The 23,873-nt window shown below is 42.8% G+C and overlaps 1 protein-coding gene across 1 annotated transcript in view; it reads right to left on the bottom strand.

Annotated features, from left to right (window-relative positions):
* The window catches only part of LOC126088260 (spatacsin), a 388,646-nt gene that overhangs the window by 38,901 nt on the left and 325,872 nt on the right, over window positions 1-23,873 (bottom strand). The window contains exon 31 of the mRNA XM_049906389.1: window positions 16,384-16,491. Coding sequence (XP_049762346.1) covers window positions 16,384-16,491 — 108 coding nt within the window. The remainder of the gene's footprint in view (window positions 1-16,383; window positions 16,492-23,873) is intronic.

Genomic DNA, 23,873 nt, shown 5'->3' on the forward strand with positions numbered 1-23,873 from the left:
TCCAGTCCGCATTTATATCCTCTCTACTTTGGTAATCATCAGTTATATTGCTGCCCAAATCAGAAAACTCATCGACTACTTTTATTATCTCAATTCCCGATCTAATTCCCTTAGTATCATCCAATCTAATTTGATTACATTCCATTTCAATTTGTCACTTCAGTTTATGTTCATCTTATAACCTCTTTTAAAGACACTATCCATTCTGCTCAACTGCTCTTCCAAGTCCTTTGCCATCACTGACAAAATTACAAAATTGTCACCACCCCTCAAAATTTTGATTTCTTCTCCGTGAACTTTAATTCTCTTTCCAGATTTCTTCTGGTTTCCTTCACAACTTACTCAACATACAGAGTAAATAACATCAGGGGTACATTGAAACACTGTCTAACTCCCTTCTCAACATTACTGAATTTTCTTCAACTCTTATAACTGCTGTTTGGTTTCTGTATGAGTTTGGCTCCTTGTAGTATATCCCTCCTACCTTCATAATTTCAAACAGTGTATTCCAGTCACCACAGTCCAAAGTTTCCTTTAAATCTACAAAAACTATAAATGTAGTGATGTATCTTCACTCATGACATGCACGATTTCATAGATCATGCATCTACTGTATATAGTTCACAGGCCCACTTACAGGAGCCACTCTAGTGAGCTGCCAAAGAAACAGTACCATTTAAATGATCGCAAATGAATGCTCGGCATATTCTGTACCCTTCCTTACTGTTGTCCAGACAATGTGCTCCATGCTATGCACAACCTGTATCTTATGTGTTGCTCTATAAAGTACTATGTTCCACAAATTGTGTTTGTTCTTGCTATAGCAAACTTGGTGATGAGTGAGGGTTATGTTTCCTCTGTGTGTTAGTATCAGTGCTCAGTCACCTGGCAAACATTTTGGTGAAAGAAATACTGCAATGTATCACTGCCCAGCAGCAACCATTCGCAGAATGACAGCAGGTTTTCACCACAACTCTCAGTCAGGTGGGTTCTGTATGTTCAAGGCAGGTTACTCTCCCGTCAGTGAAACAATTGTCATTTATGGCATATGATGAATCAGCTGAAGATTAGAACACCTACAAGACATGGTTACACCAGCATTTCTGGTTTTTTGCGTGGGCGATTCAAACCTGTGCAGGGATTGCTTTTTTTCTTTCTTGGTTTTTTCCACGCATTTATCAGTTGTTGTGCCAACTTGTGCATTTGCAAGACCCAGCCAGCTTATCATTTGATGAAATGTGCAAGCTTCTCCCAATCTGTTATTGTGACAGAACGCATATCATTGCAATGCACATAGAATTTTACCACAGTCAGAAATGCCCAAACCAAACTTACAAAGCCTGGGCTTCAGAATTGCATGGGTTGAGCCACTATTGACAATTTGCCACTAGTACCCATCACAAATCTTACACTGATTACATAGCGCGTGATATTATTTGTCTGACCATAGATAAGGGAAGTCCATGAAAAAGCACTTCAATGTGGGAATCCGATGGTTACAGATATAGCACAGTCCTCTGAAGTGTCACGGGCCGCAGGCGATCAGATTGCTGCATGGGGACAGATACTGAAAGTTGGTCAGTCAACTGCTGTTAGGCACACTGCAAGTGTTTAGGATGATGTGGTAGCTATTGCATCAGTACACCCTTTGACTCAGCATCGCATCGGGCAGCACCGGTTATGGCCACAGCAGCAACAGGCTGTGTCACAACAGCAGCCACATGGCCCCCTTCCGTATTGCCCACATAGCTTCATCCAATACAAGCACGTTCCGTGCTCTAAGTGTTGGGCTGTTTGCAGAAAGTGTTGAAAGAAAGGTCACGTTGCATTGGTGTGTAACTCATCTTCAAATGTGGTGGACACATTAGTGCTGATGGAGATAAACTGTATCTCTATAATGGCTGTCTCCCCAAACAAATTATTTATTGATTTGTGTGTTTGGCAAACTGCAAAAAATCCAAGTAGACACTGAAGCTGCAGTGACTTTAGTAAACGCATACACATATGTGGACTTGGGCTCACCTCCCCTCACACAGGTTTCATGGAAGTTGGTTGCATAGAATAAACAGCAGTTTCCAATCCTAGGTCAGTTATCCACTCCTGTCTCTTACAAATTTCTTGTTCACCCTCTCACCTCCCTTGTTGTGGATCATTCCCATACTGCAGACCTGTTTGGGTTAGTTGTGTTAAATGCTTTTGGTTTCTCCATTGCTGATGAGATAAATTTAGTATCAGATCAAGTTCCATAATAGCAACTGGAGTCCCTCTTATCTGAGTTTTCAACTCTGTTTTCCCCTGGGCTTGGTTGTGCTACGAGTTCTCAGGCTCCCATTACCATGAAAGAGTCTCCCCACCCTCTGTCTCTCTCCCCCCCCCCCCCTGGGCACAGCGAGTGCCCGTCACATCGCACAACTCTGTCAAGGCTGAATTAGATTGTTTGATGTCACTTGATGTTATTCACCTGCTTCTTCCAGTGAATGGACTACACTACTAGTCATAATTAAGAATCTGACGGAAAGCTTCACCTCTGCAGCGACTTCGGTGTCACAATTAACACATAGTCCATGATGGATACATACCCTACACCCCGTCCTCAGAAGTTCCTCACAAAATTATCACGTGGTCACTACTTTTCCACAGTTGATTTGCTGAGAATGTAAATCCAATGTCCCTTACATGAGGCCTCTAGGTACCTTCTCATTGTCAATACACCTTTCAGCCTATACCAATATCAATGCCTGCCTTTTGGTGTCGCTAGCGGACCGCCAATTTTTCAGCATCTTTCAGAACAGTTGACAGTCTCTGTACCAACCTCCTTCAATTACCTTAATGATATTGTTTTTTGTTGGGGGGTCTTCCACTGAAGACCACCTCAGTAATCTCCAATCACTGTTTTCCGTTTTTCAGTATCAGGTCTCAAGTGCAATCACGCAAAGTCTCAATTTTTTTCAGCCATCAATTGAGTACCTATGTTTTGAGGTTTCTCATGCAGGGGGTCAAGCCATTGCATCACCATGCTCACGCAATTGCGGTTTTGCCACAGTCAACCTCCGTTAAGAAACTGCAGGCATTTCTAGGTAAAGTTGCATACTACCATAAGTTTTTATTGGACACATCCACTGTTGTTCAGCACCTGCTCCTGCTTTTGCGTAAAAATGTGGCTTTTTTCTGGTCTGCAGCACATGATCGAGCATTCACTTTGTTTAAATCTAAGCTTCAACATGTCCCGTGTCCAGCCACTTTTCCACTAGGTTAGCATCTTGTGTTAACTACAATTGCCTCTCAGCATGGTCTTGGAGCAGTGTTGGTGCACAAATACATGGATGGGTCTGAAAGACTCAATGCTTACGCCTCGAAGACTGTAACTTTTGCTCAGCAGTGAAACTGTTAGATTGAAAAGGTGGCTTTAACAATTGTGTTTGCCCTCAAGAAATTTCACATCTTCTTGTATGGTTCTAAGTTCCATTTGTCGCATAGAGCGCCATAAATATCGATATTTGTTCAGTGTATAAGTGTGCTATCTTTGAGGAGAGGGGCTTTGGGAGGATGTTGGCCGCTAATGGGAGTTAGCCTCTGGACTTGCATCTGTGTAGAAGCGAAGTGCTAATAAATCTGTATCTGAGAGAATTCTAGTTGTTTACCTACAACTATATCCTATTCCCTCACTGGTGACCCCGTTTTTGTGTAATACGTGTCCGAGTTACTGCCCGAAGGTTATTTACACGCCTACCGCATCGGGTTTCTTCGTGATCGTGAGGGCCGTTGTTCAGCTTCAGACAATGGCCTTTCAGCACTCACCGCCGCCCGCATTTCAGCAACATCTCTCCAGCACTCCTGCCGTCGTAGTGGACATGCCGCAAGACTCTTCGGAATCCTTCAGTCTGAACATGCAGTGGAATTCATCGAGTGCCGCCAGTTTCTTCCAACTGCCAACAGTCGCGGACTCTGGCTTTGTTAGCCTAGACCTTTCCACGTGTTCTCCACAGAGTGTTGTTCGGAACATTCCTACTCCTGTGTCAAATGCACAATTCAATATAGTTCCTGGCATCGAGCGAAGTTTTGCTACTTTGGAAAATCCAGTAGTAAATTCAAACTCAAATCAGTTCCCGCCACGTGTGTATCCTTCGTGCCGGCTAGTCACCAGGTGCTCAATGCTCGCCAAACAGCAAATATCACTCCGAGTGTGCATCCTAGTGGACATGTGTGGGATCCTTGTGTTGCTTCTAATCAAGTCAACAATTCTGTGCTGGACAGTAATTACCCGAACATCTAAAACCAGCCCCACCACTCACGGTCAAGTGAATACAGTGTGCATAACGGACATTCACCAGAGTACTTAAGTACTTGTGGCTTCTCTCCGAGCTACCACGTCAATGAGAATGCACATTTTGACTATGATCCTCACACTGTTCGAGCGTCTGTCACTTCTCAGCTGCCCCCCCGGCGTCAAGTGAATTTCGCGATACCAGCATTACGGGACGCCAATAATTCGGACTCGCTATCTTCTGCATGCTCTACTTCCATCCGAAGAAATAGGCGCACCTCCACAGTGACTGCAGTGCCGAATCTGCTGAAACTACCAGACTTCAAACCCGCTCACCCGGAGTTCTGGTTTAACCTGCTTGAGCAAACATTCAATGTCTGTGCTTTGGATGACGACGCACGCTTCGCCTGCCTCATGAACCATCTTCACGACCGCGTCGATTTAATTTACGATTTGGTCAAAGATGCTGTGGTGAAACAGACGATACTGGAGTGCGTCTCGAAAACCAGGAGAGAAAATGTGTGACAGCTCATCTACGGAGAGTGTCTCATGGTGCTGCATCCGTCTTCTTGTCGATGAGCAAGTTATGCCTGATGACATGCTCGCAGAAATCGGGACAGAAAAGCTGCCTTTGCCTGTCCTGACTGCAATCTCTATGTATGAAGATAGGCCAGTAAATGAACGTTTACGCGCCGCCGACAGAGCATACTCCGCCAGGCAACGTGAGCTCCGTACATTGCATTCTGGATGTGACTGCACTAAGAAGCTTTCTGACACCACACCCTTGTCTGGTGCTGCTAATAACAAGTTTGTTTAACTAGCCGCCCTGCCTGCACCTTCAACTCCCCGCAACGACAGTGCATCGGCCTCTGTGGAAGACTCTGGGTCACATACTCTGTCACCTAGCAACTACCCACAGGAGCACAGGCCCGCCCAACTTTACTGTTTCTTCCATGCAAGATTCGGGGAGCAAGCTCGCAAATGCCAGTCACAGTGTTCTTACCCAAACTCCAACCGCAGGTAGGCTGCGGTGCCACCTCCTGTGATGTAAACAACGGTAACCATCCAACGTTGCATTCCATTCCGGACAACAACAGTAAGTGTGGTCGAGTCTATGTTCACGATTTACAATCAGGTGTACATTTTCTGGTAGACACTGGCGCAGACGTCTCTTTGCTGCCGGTTCGCCTAGCAACCAATAAAGTGCAACCACACAAAACAGTACTTCGTGCAGTGAACTTGTCTACCCTACAGTGTTTGGGTTCTACTCTGTATACAGTGAAACTTTCGCCTGAGTGCAAGCTGGAGTGAACGTTTTTAGTGTCAACAATTGAAGAACCTATTCTCGGAATTGATTTCCTCAAGCACTATCAGTTGTCACTAGTGTGCAAAATACTTGTTTTACCTCCCACTAAACAAACATATTCCTTTCGCTCTGCCGAGTGACAGTTCGGCTAACACCAAACATGTGGGCTGTGCTAAGAAGTATTTAAACCTATCCTTGGAGATGCAATCTTGGACAAACAAGTGGCTAGTGGAGGGTGCTAAGTCTTCAAAGTTGCGGATGGAACGTATGGAAATGCTGCTGCATCTCCGCAACATACACCATGAGTTGGCCTCACAACACTACAAGCCTCACAACACTACAAGCAGACGACTCGTTGGCTACAGACAAGGTCAGTCCATGCCAGTCTGGTGGTCCCGTGCCCACGCACGTTAACGACAATGTTGTGCACTCTGTAAACTGTGTCAGCACCCCCTCTTGTAATGACAATTTATGCCCAAGTGCTCATGTTCCTTGCGTTCCGAATGGACAATTAACTTCCCAAGCTCATGGCAATGAACTATGGCCATTTGCTGTTCCACGTCCACTCGTGCCTACAGTGCTCGTAGCGGCACGGCCCACTACCAAGAACCGGTGTACCAACCTCGCCCATGTTAACACGCATGCGGCCTTTAGGCAGCCTACGAGCGGTTGGCACACCTGTACTTCCGTGCCCTCAGCGCCACAGCTTTGCCCGTCCGCTTCATGGACATCTGACTGTCGTGCCATGCCACGTATTGCAGTGGTCACTAATGGCACAGTTCATCGGTTATGTCTAATCGATGGGCCGCCCATACTGCAACGCCCATGCCGCCTCAAGCCAGAATTTATGAAAATTGCAAAAAATTGCAAAAGAACAATTAGATGATCTATTACAAAAGGGAATAATTGAACTTTCTTCCGGTTGCTGGGCTAGTCCTATCCTCTTTGACCAAAAGAAAGACCGTACTTGGAGTATGGTCGGACACTATATGCGTTTAAATGCCCGCACCATCACTGATAAATACCCGGTCCCACACATTGCGGACTTCAATCATGCGCTCGCAGGTGCAAAGTACTTGTCTGTTTCGGACTGTAAGCATGCATTTCATCAGATTCGTATGGCTCCGGAGGATATTGAAAAGACTACCATAACCACTCCCTTTGGGCTGTTTCAATACAAATTTATGCCGTTTGGGTTGAGAAACGCCCCCCAAACGTGGCAGCGTTTCATCAATCAAAATTTATCCCATCTATACTTTTGTTTCGTATACATGGACGACATATTGGCTTTTGCTTCTACTTTGGAACAGAGTGAGGAGCGTGTTCAAGTTGTGACAGATATTTTAGCAGCCGCTGGTATTGAACTGAACAATAAAAAGGCTCAATTGCACCAGTCACCCGTCACATTCGTAAGTTATGTTGTGGCGTCGGGCGGTCTGACACCACCGCAGGACAAGATCAAGCCTGTTCTCAAGACGCCACGCCACCAGACCTATAGGGAATTACGCAGGTTCATCGGAACAGTTAATTATTACCGTAAACATTTGCCAGCCGCTTCTGCGGTGCAAGCTCCTCTCACAGATGCTCTCGCTGGCCCACAAACTTCTGGCACCCGCCAGGTCCCATGGACACCAGACATGGACAAGGCATTTAACGAACTCAAACAGCTGTTGGCCTCCGCTGCCACTATTGCTCACCCATGTGCGGACACCACAATGTTTATCACTACTGACGCTAGTGACAATGCTGTCGGCGCAGTACTGAGTCAGACATACAATGATGTTACGATTCCCCTGCAGTTTTTCTCAAAAAAGCTAAACAACGCGCAGAAGAAATACTCAGCATTCGACAGAGAATTACTTGCAGTTTACGAGGCCATAAGACACTTCAGAGCTGATGTTGAGGGACGAGATTTCTATGTGCTCACTGATCACAAGCCGTTGGTTCCTGCCATAAAAAATCCTGCGGCTGATCCGTCCCCACGACGCTTTCGTCACATCGATTACATCTTGCAATTTACATATGACATTCGCTACATCCGAGGAGCGGACAATGTAGTTGCTGATTTTCTCTCACACGTTGGTGCTCTCACAACCTTAATTGACTTAACACACCTACCTCGGTTTGCAATCAGCAGACCCTGATACCGTGCAGTTAATTTCTGACCACAGCTCCTGTCTCCAACCAGTACGCTCTACTTTCCCTGGCATATCTGACTTAGTGTGGTGTGATGAATCGACTGGTATGTTGCGGCCATTCATTCCTAAGCCCCTTCAATGCCAGGTCTTTGACAAAGTACACACATTAGCACACCCCGGTGTCAAAGCTTCCATCTGTCTGGTATCTGAATGGTTTGTCTGGAGAGACATGCGCCGCGACTGTCAGTCCTGGGCCAGGGCATGCGTGTTGTGTCAACTGAACAAAATTTCCAGGCACACTTCCCCACCCCTTGGCTGTTTTGCCAAACCGCCAGGCCGGTTTCACCATGTTCATGTGGACCTCGTCGGCTCTTTGCCCCCCTCCGAGGGTTTCCGTTACTTGTTTACAGCTATTGACAGGATGACTCGGTGGGCTGAGGCTGGGCCTATTCTGAACATTATCCCTGAGACAGTAAGTCGAGCATTCTTAGATTCGTGGATCTCTAGATTTGGCTCACCTGTTTACCTCACCATTGACCAGGGATGACAATTCGAGTCTTCAGTTTTCTCCGACTTATGTAAAATGTGTGGTATTGTCAAAATTCATACTTCAGCATACCACCCCCAAAGCAATGGGCTTGTCGAGCGATGGCATCGCACCTTAAAGTCTGCCTTGCATTGCCATGACTCACTATGGACAGAAGCACTGCCCTTCGTGCTTCTTGGCCTTCGTGCGACTTTCAAGGAAGACCTCAAGGGTTCCATAGCCGAGTTTGTGTATGGCCAACCTCTGGTTTTGCCTCTAGAATTAGTCACTCCCATCCCACTTCCATGGCCCTCTAAACTCCCTTCACTTCTCGAGCGAGTGCGCTTGCACTGCAGCACAATTCAGCTGCCACCTCCGGCTACTCATACACCTCCGCACGTGTATGTACCGCACACACTAGACTCTTGTGAGTACGTGTTTCTCAGAGACGACTCAATCAAAGCCCCACTTCAGTCACCCTACACAGGTCCTTACAAGGTCATCAAACGCTCCGAGAATAACATGGATCTCCCCATAAAAGACTCTGTAACCAGTCTCACTCAAACGAGTGAAACCAGCTTTCATTGAGCCTCAGGTGAACCTCCTTGATTCTGCCTCTATTTCTCCCACTCCTGCTTCGAGCAGCCATCCATCTTCTCATACCATACATTTGGGTACTGATTCTCCACAGCGTGCTTCTCTGCCGAGCACTGTTTCTTCTCCGTGTTCATCTAATTCGAGTTGCCAATCTTTTCGAGGTTTCACTCCTCACAGCCCTCGCAGTCGAACTGCCAACCACTCGGATTCTACCATTGTGTTACCATCTTCGTGTGACAGCTCTTTGTCATGCCGTTCAATCCACACTGGCTCCTCGTTGCCTTCGGTCATGCTCCCTCGTCCGTCAGCTGATCATCCAAGGTTGGTGCCTGCGCAGTCCAGTGCATCTGCCACCCCCTCTTCGCAGATGCTTCCTCCTGCCAAGGCTTTCCCACACCTCCCTGCCTCCCTACCATTGCTCATACAGGTGCCACCCAAGAATTCACAACACGTGTACACCCTGATGACATACATAAATTATCTGTTGTCGTAGATGGCAATACGGTGTGTGTGGTACTCACATGTGACAATGTTGAGGGAGGAAGTGCAGAAACTTGTGTGGTGCGCCGCTTTAAATTGATCACAAGTGCTATGTGTGGCAATTTACGTGCCTTTGTTGGCCTTCTGGCAAGGTGATTCTCCGCCTGCCTGCTGACAAAGTGCTACACCTCCACTCCAGGACGGGACGTCGTCTTCAGCCGCCGGCGTCGCTTGCTGTCTTCGCAGTCGACGTACCGGGTTTCACCCCCCCCGGTCTCCTACCAGTCGACCGCTTCCGCCTGACGTGGAAGAACTGTATGTTACCTACGTAACTTCTCACCCCCCCCCCCCCCAATCACAGGGACGTACTCCATACTGCGCAGGGGGAGGAGGGGGGGGGGGGGGGCTAATGTGGCGTACAGCGCCATGAATATCGATATTTGTTCAGTGTATAAGTGTGCTATCTTTGAGGAGAGTGGGCTTAGGGAGGATGTTGGCCACTAACGGGAGTTAGCCTCCGGACTTGTATCTGTGTAGAAGCGAAGTGCTAATAAATCTGTATCTGAGAGAATTCTAGTTGTTTACCTACAACTATATCCTGTTCCCTCACATTTAATCATGGCTCACAAGCCATAGGTTGCTCTTTTTAACTCCTCAGCTTCCATCCCGGCATTTTTTGCTGCTGTAGACTCTGCCTCTCCCTTTATCATTATCAGAGCTATTACTGGTGGACGGCACAACACACCAACGCTGTTGCCTTATCTCAGCTTCCGATCGGGCCACACCCGGAGTTCACTCAGTATGAGTTGCTTTGTTTCTACTTAAGTACTGAGAACCAGAATGCAGTTGATGGTTTTCCCATCACTAGTGCCACAAAAGCATCAGCCTTCGCCACAGATCCTGTATTTAGTTGGGTCCTCTCTTTTGTGCAGCACGGTTGGCCAGAAAAACCTCCAGGTCATGCCTTGGATCCCTTGTTTAATTACTTCTCCCTCTAGCACCACCTTTCTGTGTTTCACAGAGTTCTTTTGTTAGCTATGGAGGACGCTGCTTCCCAGGTTGTGATTCCTGCTTACTTACACCGTAATGTACTGTGGCTTCTGCAAGCTGGTCATTGGAGGACCCCTTGCACAATAGCTTTGGCCCACCTGCATGTGTGCTGGCTGGGTACAGATGAGGATATTAATGTGGCTTATCACTGCTTGAACTCACTATGTTCAGCAATAGGCGGTCCCGCGGGTGTTTTTTTCCCCCTGGCCGATGCCACAGTGACTGTGGGGCAGTCTACATGTTGATTCTGCTGGGCCCTTCCTATGTGAATATTGGCTCACCGTAGTGGATGCCTATTCCAAGTTTCCCGAAGAGGTGCATTGTCTGCCCACATCCACAGTGACCACTATTTCAGCCCCGTCAAAGATTTTCTGCAATTGAGGGACTTTCATATACAATGAATGCTGATAAGAATTTACATCTTTTTGTTGGGCTTGTGATGTTCACCACTAACAGCTCTCCCATTTCATCCTCAACCTAGTGGTGAGGCCGAACACATCATTCAGATTTTAAGACTCAGATGTGGAAGTATGTATCTGGTAGGTCTCCTGAAGCTGCTTTAGACTGTTTTTTGAGTTTGTACTGTCTCATTCATGTGGGGTACAAGAGCCCAGAAGAGTGGCAACATGTATGCCAAGTATGGATCCTCTTCACCTGCTGCAACTGATGACATGCCCACAGGCATCAGTGGCTGCACGATGGTTCTAGCTAGTTGCATCTGTCTGGGCTTGTGGTTTCAGCCACTGCCTGAACTGGGTTCCTACCATCATTGAGCCTCACTGGGGCCAGTGCCTGTGCTTCGTCTGTACTCCTGAGGGTGGACGTCCTGTCACTTTGACCAGCTACGGTCATGCCCAGAGGATTCTCTTCTGGAGCATCCAACACCTCTCACATTGCTGATGCCTGTTCCTGTATCACAGGCGATCCAGTTAGCATCACAGTGGGGGTCACTGCCTGGTAGATTACTGTCTTGAGTTCCTGCCTCTATCCCCATTCCTAGGCTGCCATCTCTGGTCTTGCCTTATGGCCTCTCACGAGAGGGAGGCGGTGGGCAAACCACCCCTCATCACTTCCGCCCCTATTTGCCGGCGCCTTCCTTCCCGCATGCTGCAGTAGCCGTTGCCTTAGGGTGATGAAAGGGATGTCAGCGCAGTCACTGGTGTTTTCCATGACATAATCTGAGGACCTTGTGAGATCAGAGCTATTTTATTTCCTTCTTCTGCATGGTACCAGTGCTTTTTTCAGTACCAGGGCTTTTTTTCTGTACCAGTGGTTTTTCTGTACTTTGCACTTTTTTTAACAATGTATTTCTCTGTATCCAGAGTTTTTCTGTACCCCTTGAAGGGAGGAGTGATGTACCTTCACTCATGACACATGCGTTTCAGAGATTGTGTGTCCATACAGTTGACAGGCCTGCTTACAAAGGCCACTTGGATTGGTCCCCAGGTGCATTCTGGTGAGCTGCCAATGAAACTGTATTATTTAAGTGACTGCAAACAAGTGATCAGCCAATTCTCTACCCTGTGTTACTGCTTTCCAGACAATGTGTTCAGTGCTATGTGCAACCTGTATCTTACGTGTTGCTCTATAAAATACTATGTTCCAAAAACAGTGTTTGTTCTTGCTACAGCATGTAGTTTTGCCTTTCTTCAACATATCTTCTAAGAGATGTTGTAAGGTTGTTCCTACATTCTTTCTGGGAAGGAAACTAATATTCCAAGTTTTACCATTCTTCTGTAAATCTTTTGCAACCATGTCTTATTAAACCAATAATTTGGTAATAATCACATTGTCGGCACCTGCCTTCTTTATAATTGGAATTATTACATTGCTTCTTGAAGTCTGACAGTATTCCTCCTGTGTCATATTTGACTATTACAGGTACTAGTGAAATGGATGAATAGAGGACAATAAAACAAACAAATAATCATAATAAAGATAGGTCTGGAAGCCAATGGTTTCCCTGATATGGTGTACCTGCAATGTAGTCATGCCAATGTTGCAACACTGTTAATGTCTAAAGTTACCTTCATTTCAAAACACTGCAAATGAGGCATATAAATTACATCATGATAAACTGCCCTCATTTGATTTTATCAATATTTGGATACCTCACTACTGGTAAATGGCATTTCAACAACAAGTGTACTGGGCATGGCCCTCCAATCGCATGGCCTTCCAAGTTCCCCCACTTCAACCCATTGGATTTTTTTGTGTGTATTTAAATGTTTTGGAGTAATCTGGGCCTTTTGATAGTGCTGATGAACTCTGGGAACACAATACGGATGGTTGTCAATGCATTCAGAACATACTTGGGATTTTTGAACAGGTACAGGCATTGACAAGCAGACATGCTGATGGCTGCCTTCACATGAACTGAGATGATATGGAATAATTGTAGAATTAGATTTGTCCTCAAGTGCATATCTGCAGTTTGGATCCTTGGAAAAGCCAGCTACTTCAAGGATCTAGCTTCAAGTTAAATCTTTCTGTGCCCTGTCAAATTTTTCTCACCATATCATATCTCTACTTCATTTACTTTCTGTCTCCTTTCTGCAATATGGACATAAAGTTCATTTCTCATGTGTGGCCCTTCTATGATGTTCATCTGCAATTCAGCTTTTTCTTCTTTGCTTATGACCAGCTTATGTGATTTCACAGGTGACACTTATCTTTCACAAGCCATTATTACTCTACAGCCTTGCATTTGCACTCTAACCATTCCTTAGACATCTGCACTTTCTGTCAATCTCACATTTTAGATATCTGTATTTTCTATTGGCTGCTATTTTATATTTCATGTGGTTATCAATTAAATTCTTCTGTGATATCCACGGACTTCTACCAAACCTTGCCTTTTTGTCTATCTGATTCTCAGCTGTCATCACTATGTCATCTCTTGAAGCCACCCATTCATCTTCTACGGTATTCCTTTCTTCTGTTTCAATCAATCAGTGTGTTTGCAAAATATGCTGGAACAAATAATAGTTCCACTTTCTGCCACCAGGTGAAAATATGGCACTATAACCTGTCAGTGTGTGAAATGTTTCCTGTTTTGATGCCAGTATGCTGTCTCTCACTTGGCAATGCATATTAATTTCTTTTGTGAAGTGACTATTGGTGTAAAAGGTTAAGAAGGTTGAAGTTGTCTGTACAAAATGCAATAGCTATTGAGAAGAAAGATTCCACATTGTTGGTAAAGTTGTGTTACCTGAACAGCAGCAATAACAGCAAGAATATCGCTGACAGAAACAGCTGTAAAGAGGCTCCACATCAATAAAAGGACTAAAGAATACAATTAACAAATTTGAAGAAACAGGTGAATTAGGTGGTGCAGCTGGGAAAGGGAGGTGCCCCATTTCCATGGCAGCTGTTGTTGAATATGCTACAGCTAAAGCCAACCACGCAGTAAATGCCTTGAATTCTGCATCCAGTGCTTGAGTTGTCACACAGGAATTCTCTTTTGCCTAGTCACCAGTTCAAAAAATTTTGTGGCACATTTTACACTGGTATCCCTACAAGATTCAGAATGTGCATCAATTGAAGCTCCAAGATAGGCTACTATTTTGCCCTTCATTTATTGGCACACATATAAGGAATGACGTTTGGCTGGAGAATATTCTTTGGGTGGATGAGGCAAATTTTACTCTGCCTGGTTCTGTGAATCCTCAGAAACACAGGTGACTAAGTGGTGTGATTTCACAAGGTTCTTCTTTCTTGGTCCCTTTGAGGTGATGAGACCTCACAGGCCTTTCAGGTGAACAGTTATATCCATGCATTATAAGGACCTTCTTGTGCAACACAATTCCAGCTTGCAAGAACGCATCTGCGTCCACACCACCATTTTCATGCACGATGGGGTGACACCACATGTAACTTGCCAGTTCAAAGATTTGATTTGACAAATGTTTAACAATGACCGCAGCAGCTCTAGGCGATTTCAAGATGTGTGGTCTTCCAGATCTCCCAACTTAAATCCATGTTACTCCTGGTTCTGGGGATAACTGAAAGATTATGTCTATCAGGGATGTATCCAGACGCTTTCTGATCTGAAAGGTAGCATACGAAAACATAACGCTCTGATTACACTGGATATGTTGCGAGAAAATGTCAACCAGCCTGTATTAAGGATGCAGCATGTTGCTCAGTCAAGAAACTGTACTGAACACATGTAACTTGTGACTATATGCTAATAAATGTGCTAGAACCACTGTTATCACGTGTTTGACCATTCCTCCACTTTCCATGCACCCACACCACATTCGGACTGCTTAGAGAGCTTTTCTTTTTATCTAGTGGCAGAAAGTTATATTATTATTTTCTTCAGCATACTCCAAAAGTTCACTGATCAATATGGAACATATTTATGATGTTTCAGCATCCTGTGATGTATACAGCACACACTGAAGCACTGGTAACACCATCAGTTTAATTAAAACCATCCGGTACAACACTTTTTAATGATTCCTGGCAATTAATGAATTATGGTCTTTGCAAAAGTCTACTATGTGGATACTCCTTTCATTCTTTTCTTCCAATCCATGTTCTCCTTCCATTTTTCTTTCTCCTTGCTTTTCTACTTTTTGATTCTAGTTCCCATCACAATTAAATTTTTGTGTCCCTTAACTATATGAATAATTTCTTCTCACTCATCGCACATTGTTTCAATCTCTTCATGATCTGTGGAGCTTGTAGGCATATTTTATAATATGAAAAAAATGTGCAATGTAAATTCAAACAGGGACCTGCTCCTTTATTTAGAAGACAAAATTCAAATGAGTGTGGCACATATGAAAATTCAAGTACAACCTCATCTTCTACCTAATCTCTTTAAAATGGCAACTGTAATGCATGGCTGAATCACCAGTATTTAATCTAGCAGTCAGCTACAGGTACATACTGTAGTATATTAGCTGTCTAACAAGCTGTTTCTTTCACCTTTCAAGGAATATTTTATAACTAGATCAATCTCACAGCTTAGAGTATGATTCAGTCAACTGTTTTCTTTACACTGTGATGAAAACAAAAAAATCACATAATAGATTTAACACTGTTGTACTATAAATAAAATCCACATTTATAACTTTCGTAGATTTAGAGGAAGTTTTTGACAATGTTGCCTGGAATATGCTCTTTAAAGTTTGGAAGGTATCAGTGATAAATAGAAGGAATAAAGGGTTAGCTACAACCGGTGCAGAAACCAAACTGCGGTTATAAGAGCTGAATGCTGTGAGAGGGCAACAGTGATTGAAAAGGAACTGAAACAGGTTTACACCCTATCCCCAATGTTATTAAATTTGTACACTAAGCAACGCTGTGAAGGAAACAAAGAAGAATTTTGGAAAGGGAATTAAAGGTCAGAGAGAAGAAATAAAAACTTTTGAAGATTTTCCAGAATGAGATTTTCACTCTGCAGCGGAGTGTGCACTGATATGAAACTTCCTGGCAGATTAAAACTGTGTGCCCGACCGAGACTCGAACTCAGGACCTTTGCCTTTCGCGGGCAAGTGCTCTGAAGTTTTGAAGATTTGCTGATGAAGCGGTAGTTCTATCAAATATTGCAAAGGACTCTCTCAACAGCAGCTGAAACGAGGTTATAAAATGAACACCTACAAACATAAAACAGAGGTAATGAATGTAATTAAGTGGTGGTGGGAGAGTTTGATTAGGAAATGAAACCTAGAGAAATATTCTTGTTAAAACCCTTGTCTTTGTCTGATAAACCCAAACTCCACCATTTAGTTCAGTTTGAGTTGAGAACTTCATAAAGGAAACGAAGGAGAGGATTTTAGCACAAAGATAACACGGCAATGTGAACACCGCATTGCACAATGGTGTAAAACATCAGATCATTTGATTTTGACTATAAAAATTCCAGCTTTAGAAGTTACAGATGATCATCTAAGATATTTACATTAACTATCATATCTCAGTGTGCTGATGCTAATTCTGATAATTTTCAGGATTTTACCATAACACAATATTAAATATTATGAATTTAGTTTTGCACTGTGAATTATACCTTGTCAAGTCCTTTTCCAAGCAGAAGTTCAAAATGTGCATTTTCTTTCAGTATCTGGAAAATGTAAGTCATTTCCATATACCGACCAACACCAGTAAGTAAACGGACCTGGAAAAAAAGAGGAATGTGTACCACATCATACTATTTGGATTTTGCACAGTGAGAATCAAATAAAGATAAGGGTCATCATAGGACAGCAAGAATGATATAATAGGAATCTTATGTTGTATCTCAAGTGTATTAAAGATAATATCGTTTTTGCAATCTGTAATCAGAATTTTACTAATATCTGCATGAACCAGTAATTTCACAAAACTATCAAATTGTCCTTACATAAATTTAAATCAGGACGCAAATGAGATTAAATACCAGACATAATTGAACATAAGTTAAAAAGTTGCATTTGAAATGTTTACATAATTCTAAAACAAAAAAAAATAAATAAAATAATTAAGACACACTATGGATGTATCATACCCCCAGACTTCAAGAAGAATATAATAATTCCAATCCCAAAGAAAGCAGGTGTTGACATATGTGAAAATTACCGAACAATCAGTTTAATAAGCCACAGCTGCAAGATACTAACACGAATTCTTTACAGACGAACGGAAAAACTAGTAGATGCCGACCTCGGGGAAGATCAGTTTGGATTCCGTAGAAACACTGGAACACGTGAGGCAATACTGACCTTACGACTTATCTTAGAAGAAAGATTAAGGAAAGGCAAACCTACGTTTCTAGCATTTGTAGACTTAGAGAAAGCTTTTGACTGGAATACTCTCATTCAAATTCTAAAGGTGGCAGGGGTAAAATACAGGGAGCGAAAGGCTATTTACAATTTGTACAGAAACCAGATGGCAGTTACAAGAGTCGAGGGACATGAAAGGGAAGCAGTGGTTGGGAAGGGAGTAAGACAGGGTTGTAGCCTCTCCCTGATGTTATTCAATCTGTATATTGAGCAAGCAGTAAAGGAAACAAAAGAAAAATTCGGAGTAGGTATTAAAATCCATGGAGAAGAAATAAAAACTTTGAGGTTTGCTGATGACATTGTAATTCTGTCATAGGCAGCAAAGGACTTGGAAGAGCAGTTGAACGGAATGGACAGTGTCTTGAAAGGAGGACATAAGATGAACATCAACAAAAGCAAAATGAGGATAATGGAATGTAGTCGAATTAAGTCGGGTGATGCTGAGGGAATTAGATTAGGAAATGAGACACTTAAAGTAGTAAAGGAGTTTTGCTATTTGGGGAGCAAAATAACTGATGATGGTCGAAGTAGAGAGGATATAAAATGTAGACTAGCAATGGCAAGGAAAGCGTTTCTGAAGAAGAGAAATTTGTTAACATCGAGTATAGATTTAAGTGTCAGGAAGTCATTTCTGAAAGTATTTGTATGGAGTGTAGCAATGTATGGAAGTGAAAGATGGATGATAAATAGTTTGGACAAGAAGAGAATAGAAGCTTTCGAAATGTGGTGCTACAGAAGAATGCTGAAGATTAGATGGGTAGACCACATAACTAATGAGGAAGTATTGAATAGGATTGGGGAGAAGAGAAGTTTGTGGCACAACTTGACCAGAAGAAGGGATCGGTTGGTAGGACATGTTCTGAGGCATCAAGGGATCACCAAATTAGTATTGGAGGGCAGCGTGGAGGGTAAAAATCGTAGAGGGAGACCAAGAGATGAATACACTAAGCAGATTCAGAAGGATGTAGGTTGCAGTAGGTACTGGGAGATGAAGTAGCTTGCACAGGATAGAGTAGCATGGAGAGCTGCATCAAACCAGTATCAAGACGGAAGACCACAACAACAACAACATGGATGTATCGCCAGAACTGTGGTTTTCATGAGGAGAACTTGTCAACCTGTTAATATTTTTTTTAACCCAAGTGGATTATGAAAGTCATTGACCTACAAGGGAAAGTCTAAAACAGTAAAGTGATTAACACAAATAGAATATTACGTAATGAAGATTAGATATAGTTTTCATTCCACAGATCTGCAGTGAGTGGATCACCAAGAATGTACAATATGGCATAAAACACGAAAATATAATACATTTTTACAAACAAAGTAGAGAGATGCTAAAGTTCCCTCCACAGATCCAAAATGAAATAGTCCTCATGGATGTGGAATACCCAAAACAATCTTAAACGTATTTTCATTTAAGAGGTAATAACAAACTTGTCACAAAAAGTGTAAATGTACAAACACTGAGATCCATGGGATAATTCTTAGGCTATTGTAGCCATGCATCATTACAGAGAAAATCAGTTTACAACACCTATTTACAATGACTGCATTACTGCTCTGAGGATTTGCAGAAGTCAGAATTTATGTAACACTCATACATTATTTGATATTATTACAAAATATATCCATGTCAATTGCTTCTACTAAGAAATAAATCAGTGGAGTAGAATGAACTGGGCTTTAACTTTCTGTCAACTTTCCTTCATATCAAAATATCCACAAAGGGTAAAGTGTCATCCTTTTTGATGTCCTTCAAAAATTACATATTCAGATTGAGCAGACATGCACTGAAATAACATGAATAGTTTTTTTACTCCATGAGGCCACATCACAAACATGTCACCAACATATTGCAAAAAGCAGAAAGACTTGAATTCACTGACTGTAGTGCTTTTCTTTACAGTTCTCCACAAAATAAGTGGGTCCTAAAGGTGACAGAAGTCTCCCTTTGATGACCGTGTCTACATGCTCAAAATATTAATCAGGATTTACACAATGTGATCCATCCAAAGAGCTGAGAAACATATATTAAGCACACTCGTGCAAAATTCTGAAGTGTCACGTTTGTGTAGTACTTGTAGATCATCATATCTTTGGAAATGGTGGCATGCTTTACAGATTCATTTTGCTACTGTTAATTTTTTTACATTTGTTGTGTCTGAAATAGTCAAGGAACTCACATAAATTTTTTATTAAATTTATAAAACTGCAATCCATTTTTCCTATAAGGGATTTATTGTTTGTACTGCATACACTTTACAATATGCCTGATTTTCTATGCTTTTTCATTGCTTGTGTAATTTTGTGTACCAGTTTTTTTATCTAAGTGTTTGGTGATAACAAATGTGATTTTATTATCCATGCTTTTTGCTAGCTTAACCAGATACTAACAAAAAAATATTTGAAGAAAATATGGAAAGAGAAGAGGAAGTGGATGAAGATGAGATGGATTATGCAATACTGCGAGACAGACAAATTTGACAGGGCACTGAAGGACTTAATTACAAACAAGGATCCTGGACTAGACAACATTATTTCACAATTAAATTCCTCAGGAGAACCATCATGACAAAACAGTTCCAACTAGTATGCAGAATGCATGAGAAGGGTTAAATACACTCACATTTGAAGAAGAATACAATAATTACAACAGCGAAGAAAGCTGGTCTTGACAGGCATCAGCAGCAGATTAATAAGTCACGGTTGTGAAGTACTACCACAAATTGTCTACAGGACAAAGGACTGAGTGGCAGAAGCTGACCTCAATGAAGGTCACTTTGAGTTTTGAAGAAATGGAGGAACACTTGAAGCAGTAATGACTTTGACACCTATCTTAGAAGATACACTGAAGAAAGACAAACATTTGGAGATTTATACAATACTTTGACTACTGCCGTAGCACCAAGGCTGCAGGATTTCAGACCGAGTGCAAAGAATCAACTCGAGACCTAAGTTGGGCAGGAACTGAGAATACCCAGAGATCTATGGAACAAGTAAATGGCAACTGTCCTAGGTGAGATACTCATGATGACAACAAGAAATGGACAAGCAAATGACAAACAGACAGATTCCACAGAGAAATCAAATGACAAATCAAGATTACATTCTAATGAGGTAGAGACAATCCAGATATTAACTGTGCACAATATAAGTAATACCACACTGACCAATCACATCATGCCATTGTATTTATCTCAGCCACACTAAGAGCATCCCTGGAAAGAGCATGGCCTAGCCTCTTCACTAACAGTTGTGGGCTCATGCCCAAGTTGCCTGGTGTATGCCTGAGAAATAGCAATGAGGTTGGTGTTGCATGACTGGTTGCTTTCATCATCACATCACTGTTAACCAGTGCTGCAAGGAGTTCTAAGGCCTTCCATGGACACATGTGAGGATCCACCAATATTGGAGGCCAAAACTGGATTTGTTTGTGGCACACTACTGATTTTGACATTTGCACTGATATTATGTGCTACCCACTTGTCTCGGCTATTGTTACTAGCATCCACTGGTAGTTACTCTCATAGCAGCAAGCCTAGAGAACAGTACCTAGTAAGTAACACTCTGGGTGATGAGTGCAGGTGATGAGTGAGAGTGGTGTCAGAAGGAGAAGCAAAGATCTTGGCTGTCTCCCATGGTGTAGTCTAATTCAGCTGAGCTGTGATTGATGTGGTTCTGTAGGTATTCAAAGAAAGAGTGTACGGGCTGATGATGTATTAGCAGATTCTACAACTTTTAGCATTTCCTGTTTAAATGTCCATAACCAGTATCCAGCTTCGCCTTTGGAAGATGCATGGAACAGAGAGCTGAAGACATCCTTTACACAGCTGGCCACACAGAAGTCATTGAAGATGACCACTGTGAACTGTAGCCCATTGTCTGAAACCAGTGTGCAGGGTAACCCTCCAATCACCATAACCTGAGCCAGTTTGCTGAGAGTGGCTTCTCTCGTGGTGAACACCTTGCTTCAACATACAGGTACCGTGCATAGTCTACAATGAGTAACCACATATTTCCCAAAAATGGTTAATGAAGTCCAGATGTATGCAGTCCCAAGGTTGCTGTGGGTGAAAGACAGTGGTTGTGCTACCTGATGTTCAACACACACTATGCACCTGAATGTTGTCTTCTTAATGTCTCCACAGACTCCTAGCAAGTACACATCTCTCCCAGCTAATGTCTTCATGCGGTATATCTGCCACTGTCTCTGGAGCAGCTAGCTCATTATTAGTTGCTAAAATTCTGCTGAAATGACCAACCAATGTGTGCCATTGTCTGAGTCCAAGAAAATGACATCATCTATGACAAAGAGTAGCAGTAGATGTGTTTCCACCTATTTAGCTCATTGTTCATCCTTCAGATAAAATACATTGCCCACTGATAGGTAACATAGTGCAGATCTGCAACAAGACTGAGTCCTTGTGCGTGGTGGCAGTGACATGTGCTGCTGTAAGGAGCAAGCTTCATAGCATTTGTATCCTTTCAATGTTGATGTAGAAACTTAGTGCTTCTTGCTGATCAAATTCTGGGTCCCAGACCCAGGGCAAACATGACAATGCATCGGCATATGAATGCTGCACTATTGGATCATATGCATGGTATAATTGTACCACCTAGCATTGGAGAAGATAAGTCGTCCATCTGGGAGGCTGGAGCATAGCTTGAATAATGATACCAACAGCCTATGATTGGTGATTAGTGGCAATATTAGTCCAAATAGATAGTCATGGAACTTCTTGATGGAAAACACTAATGCCAACGCCTCCCTTTTGAACTGTATGTAGTTCAGTCGTGCTGGAATCAACGTCATTGACACATAGGTGATATGGACTGTTCTGAGCCATCCTCATTCCTGTGTGTTAGTACCATCCCAGTGCCTTAAGGTGAGATAATGGCTTCCAGCACTAGGGGGAGTATGGGGGAGGTTGGCATGAGATGGGGGATGAGCCTTAGATGCAATTTAGCTAGTTAAAGACTTGCTCAAAAGCTGGGATTCAGTTGTATTTATCTCCTGTCTTGTATAAGTGATTTAGGAGTTGCAAGATGTAAGCAGCGTGTGGCAAGAACTTGGAGAAATAGCTAGGTTTACTCATGAATGCTTTTAATTCTGGGAGTTTCTCTGGTTAGGATAGTGAACCTATGGATCCCATGTTTCTATCTGTTGGCTCGATTCCCTCTTTGTGTAGCCAATGACCCACTCCACTTCTGTTTGGGGGAAAAAAAAAAAAAAAAAAAAAAAAAAAAAAAAAAAAAAAAAAAAAAAAAAAAAAAAAAAAACCAACAACAACAACAACAACAACAACTACACTTCTCTAAATGGCACCACAATCCTGCACCCAGCAAGGTTGTAAAGTGAATGCAGGTGTTTTACAAATGTTGCTGCCAGGAGGCTCCTGTGACAAACAGATAATCTACATAATTCTTGCTTGTTGGGATCTATGGTGCTTCCTGTTCCAAGTACCTATACAAGATTGTGGAGGAAGATGCAATGTCACAGGAGAGCTGCTTGTTTCAATATAATTCAGAAGGTATATTAGCTACAATAATGTTTCATGAGTCTTCATATAAAGGGAGCTATAAATATGCATCCACCATGTATATTTTTGAGAAGTATTCTTCTCCAGGAAGTTTAGTGATGATGTCTTCTGGCCGTGGAATGATTGTGCATTGACTGTGGCCATGAAACCACCACATAAGCAGTATAAGTCACTAGGTTTGTTACTGTATGTGACCAGGGGAATCCAGTGCTCTGGATTTTTCAGGCTCGACTACCCCAGCATCTTCAAGTCAATCGAATCCTTGTTTGACTGCTGCATGTAGTGTGACTGGAATAGATCTTACATGCCAGAAATGAGGCACTGCATATAGGTGGATCTTGATGCAGCCTTAAAGTCTGAGGCATACCCCTACAACAGAATAGTCCACTTTCTGGAATGGGACTGCATCTGGTATGATCTCAGCCTCAACAGTGACAGAAGACCCAAATTATATACTTGTGTTTCAGCCAAAAATATTAGTAGCTGTAGAGTGATCCATGACAAATAAGGTGATGTGATGGATGACCTGTTTATAGGCCATATTGATCAAGAATTGAGCCTACAGAGGGATGGAACTGTCCCCATAAGCTACCAATTGCTGAGAAGGTGGAGACAATTTCGGAGAGTCTGACTGATCGAAGAAACCATTAATCAAAGAAACCATAACCCCAGAATCCACTTAAAAGTGAACACCCAGAAGTCCTAAGAATTATGTAAAATTTCTACATAAGAGGCCTGTAGGAGCTACTGACAGCAATATTTGCTTTGCAGTGTGCTTGCTGACAATTGTAGTGGGGCACATGGAGTTTCAGATGTCATGCACACATATGAGATTGATGAATCATGGCATTGCTATCGGCTGGGGGTCCTCTGTGTGTTATGTGTGGGTGGAGCCTGCTGTTGTACCTCAGTCACCGAAACTTCTCATCTCGCCACAAGGTGTTCATTAGTTGCTCGGATGAGTCTGAATAAGTGTTGGTGCTTAAGATATCCTGTAGCCAAGGGTTGTCCAGTTTCAGTGCTGCTGTGCATATCTTCAAATCTGGAGCCAGCTGAAGAATACTGTTGTAAATTAAAGAGCCACTATGAGAAGCTTGGCATCCTGGATTTGTACAAGTGAAATAACTTTGGCATTTCAGTCCTTGCAACTTAGCCACCCAGGAATGGAATGACTGTCTTGGTTGTTTGTGACAATG

Source organism: Schistocerca cancellata, chromosome 6 (genome assembly GCF_023864275.1).
Source record: "Schistocerca cancellata isolate TAMUIC-IGC-003103 chromosome 6, iqSchCanc2.1, whole genome shotgun sequence".
Taxonomy (NCBI): Eukaryota; Metazoa; Arthropoda; class Insecta; order Orthoptera; family Acrididae; genus Schistocerca; species Schistocerca cancellata.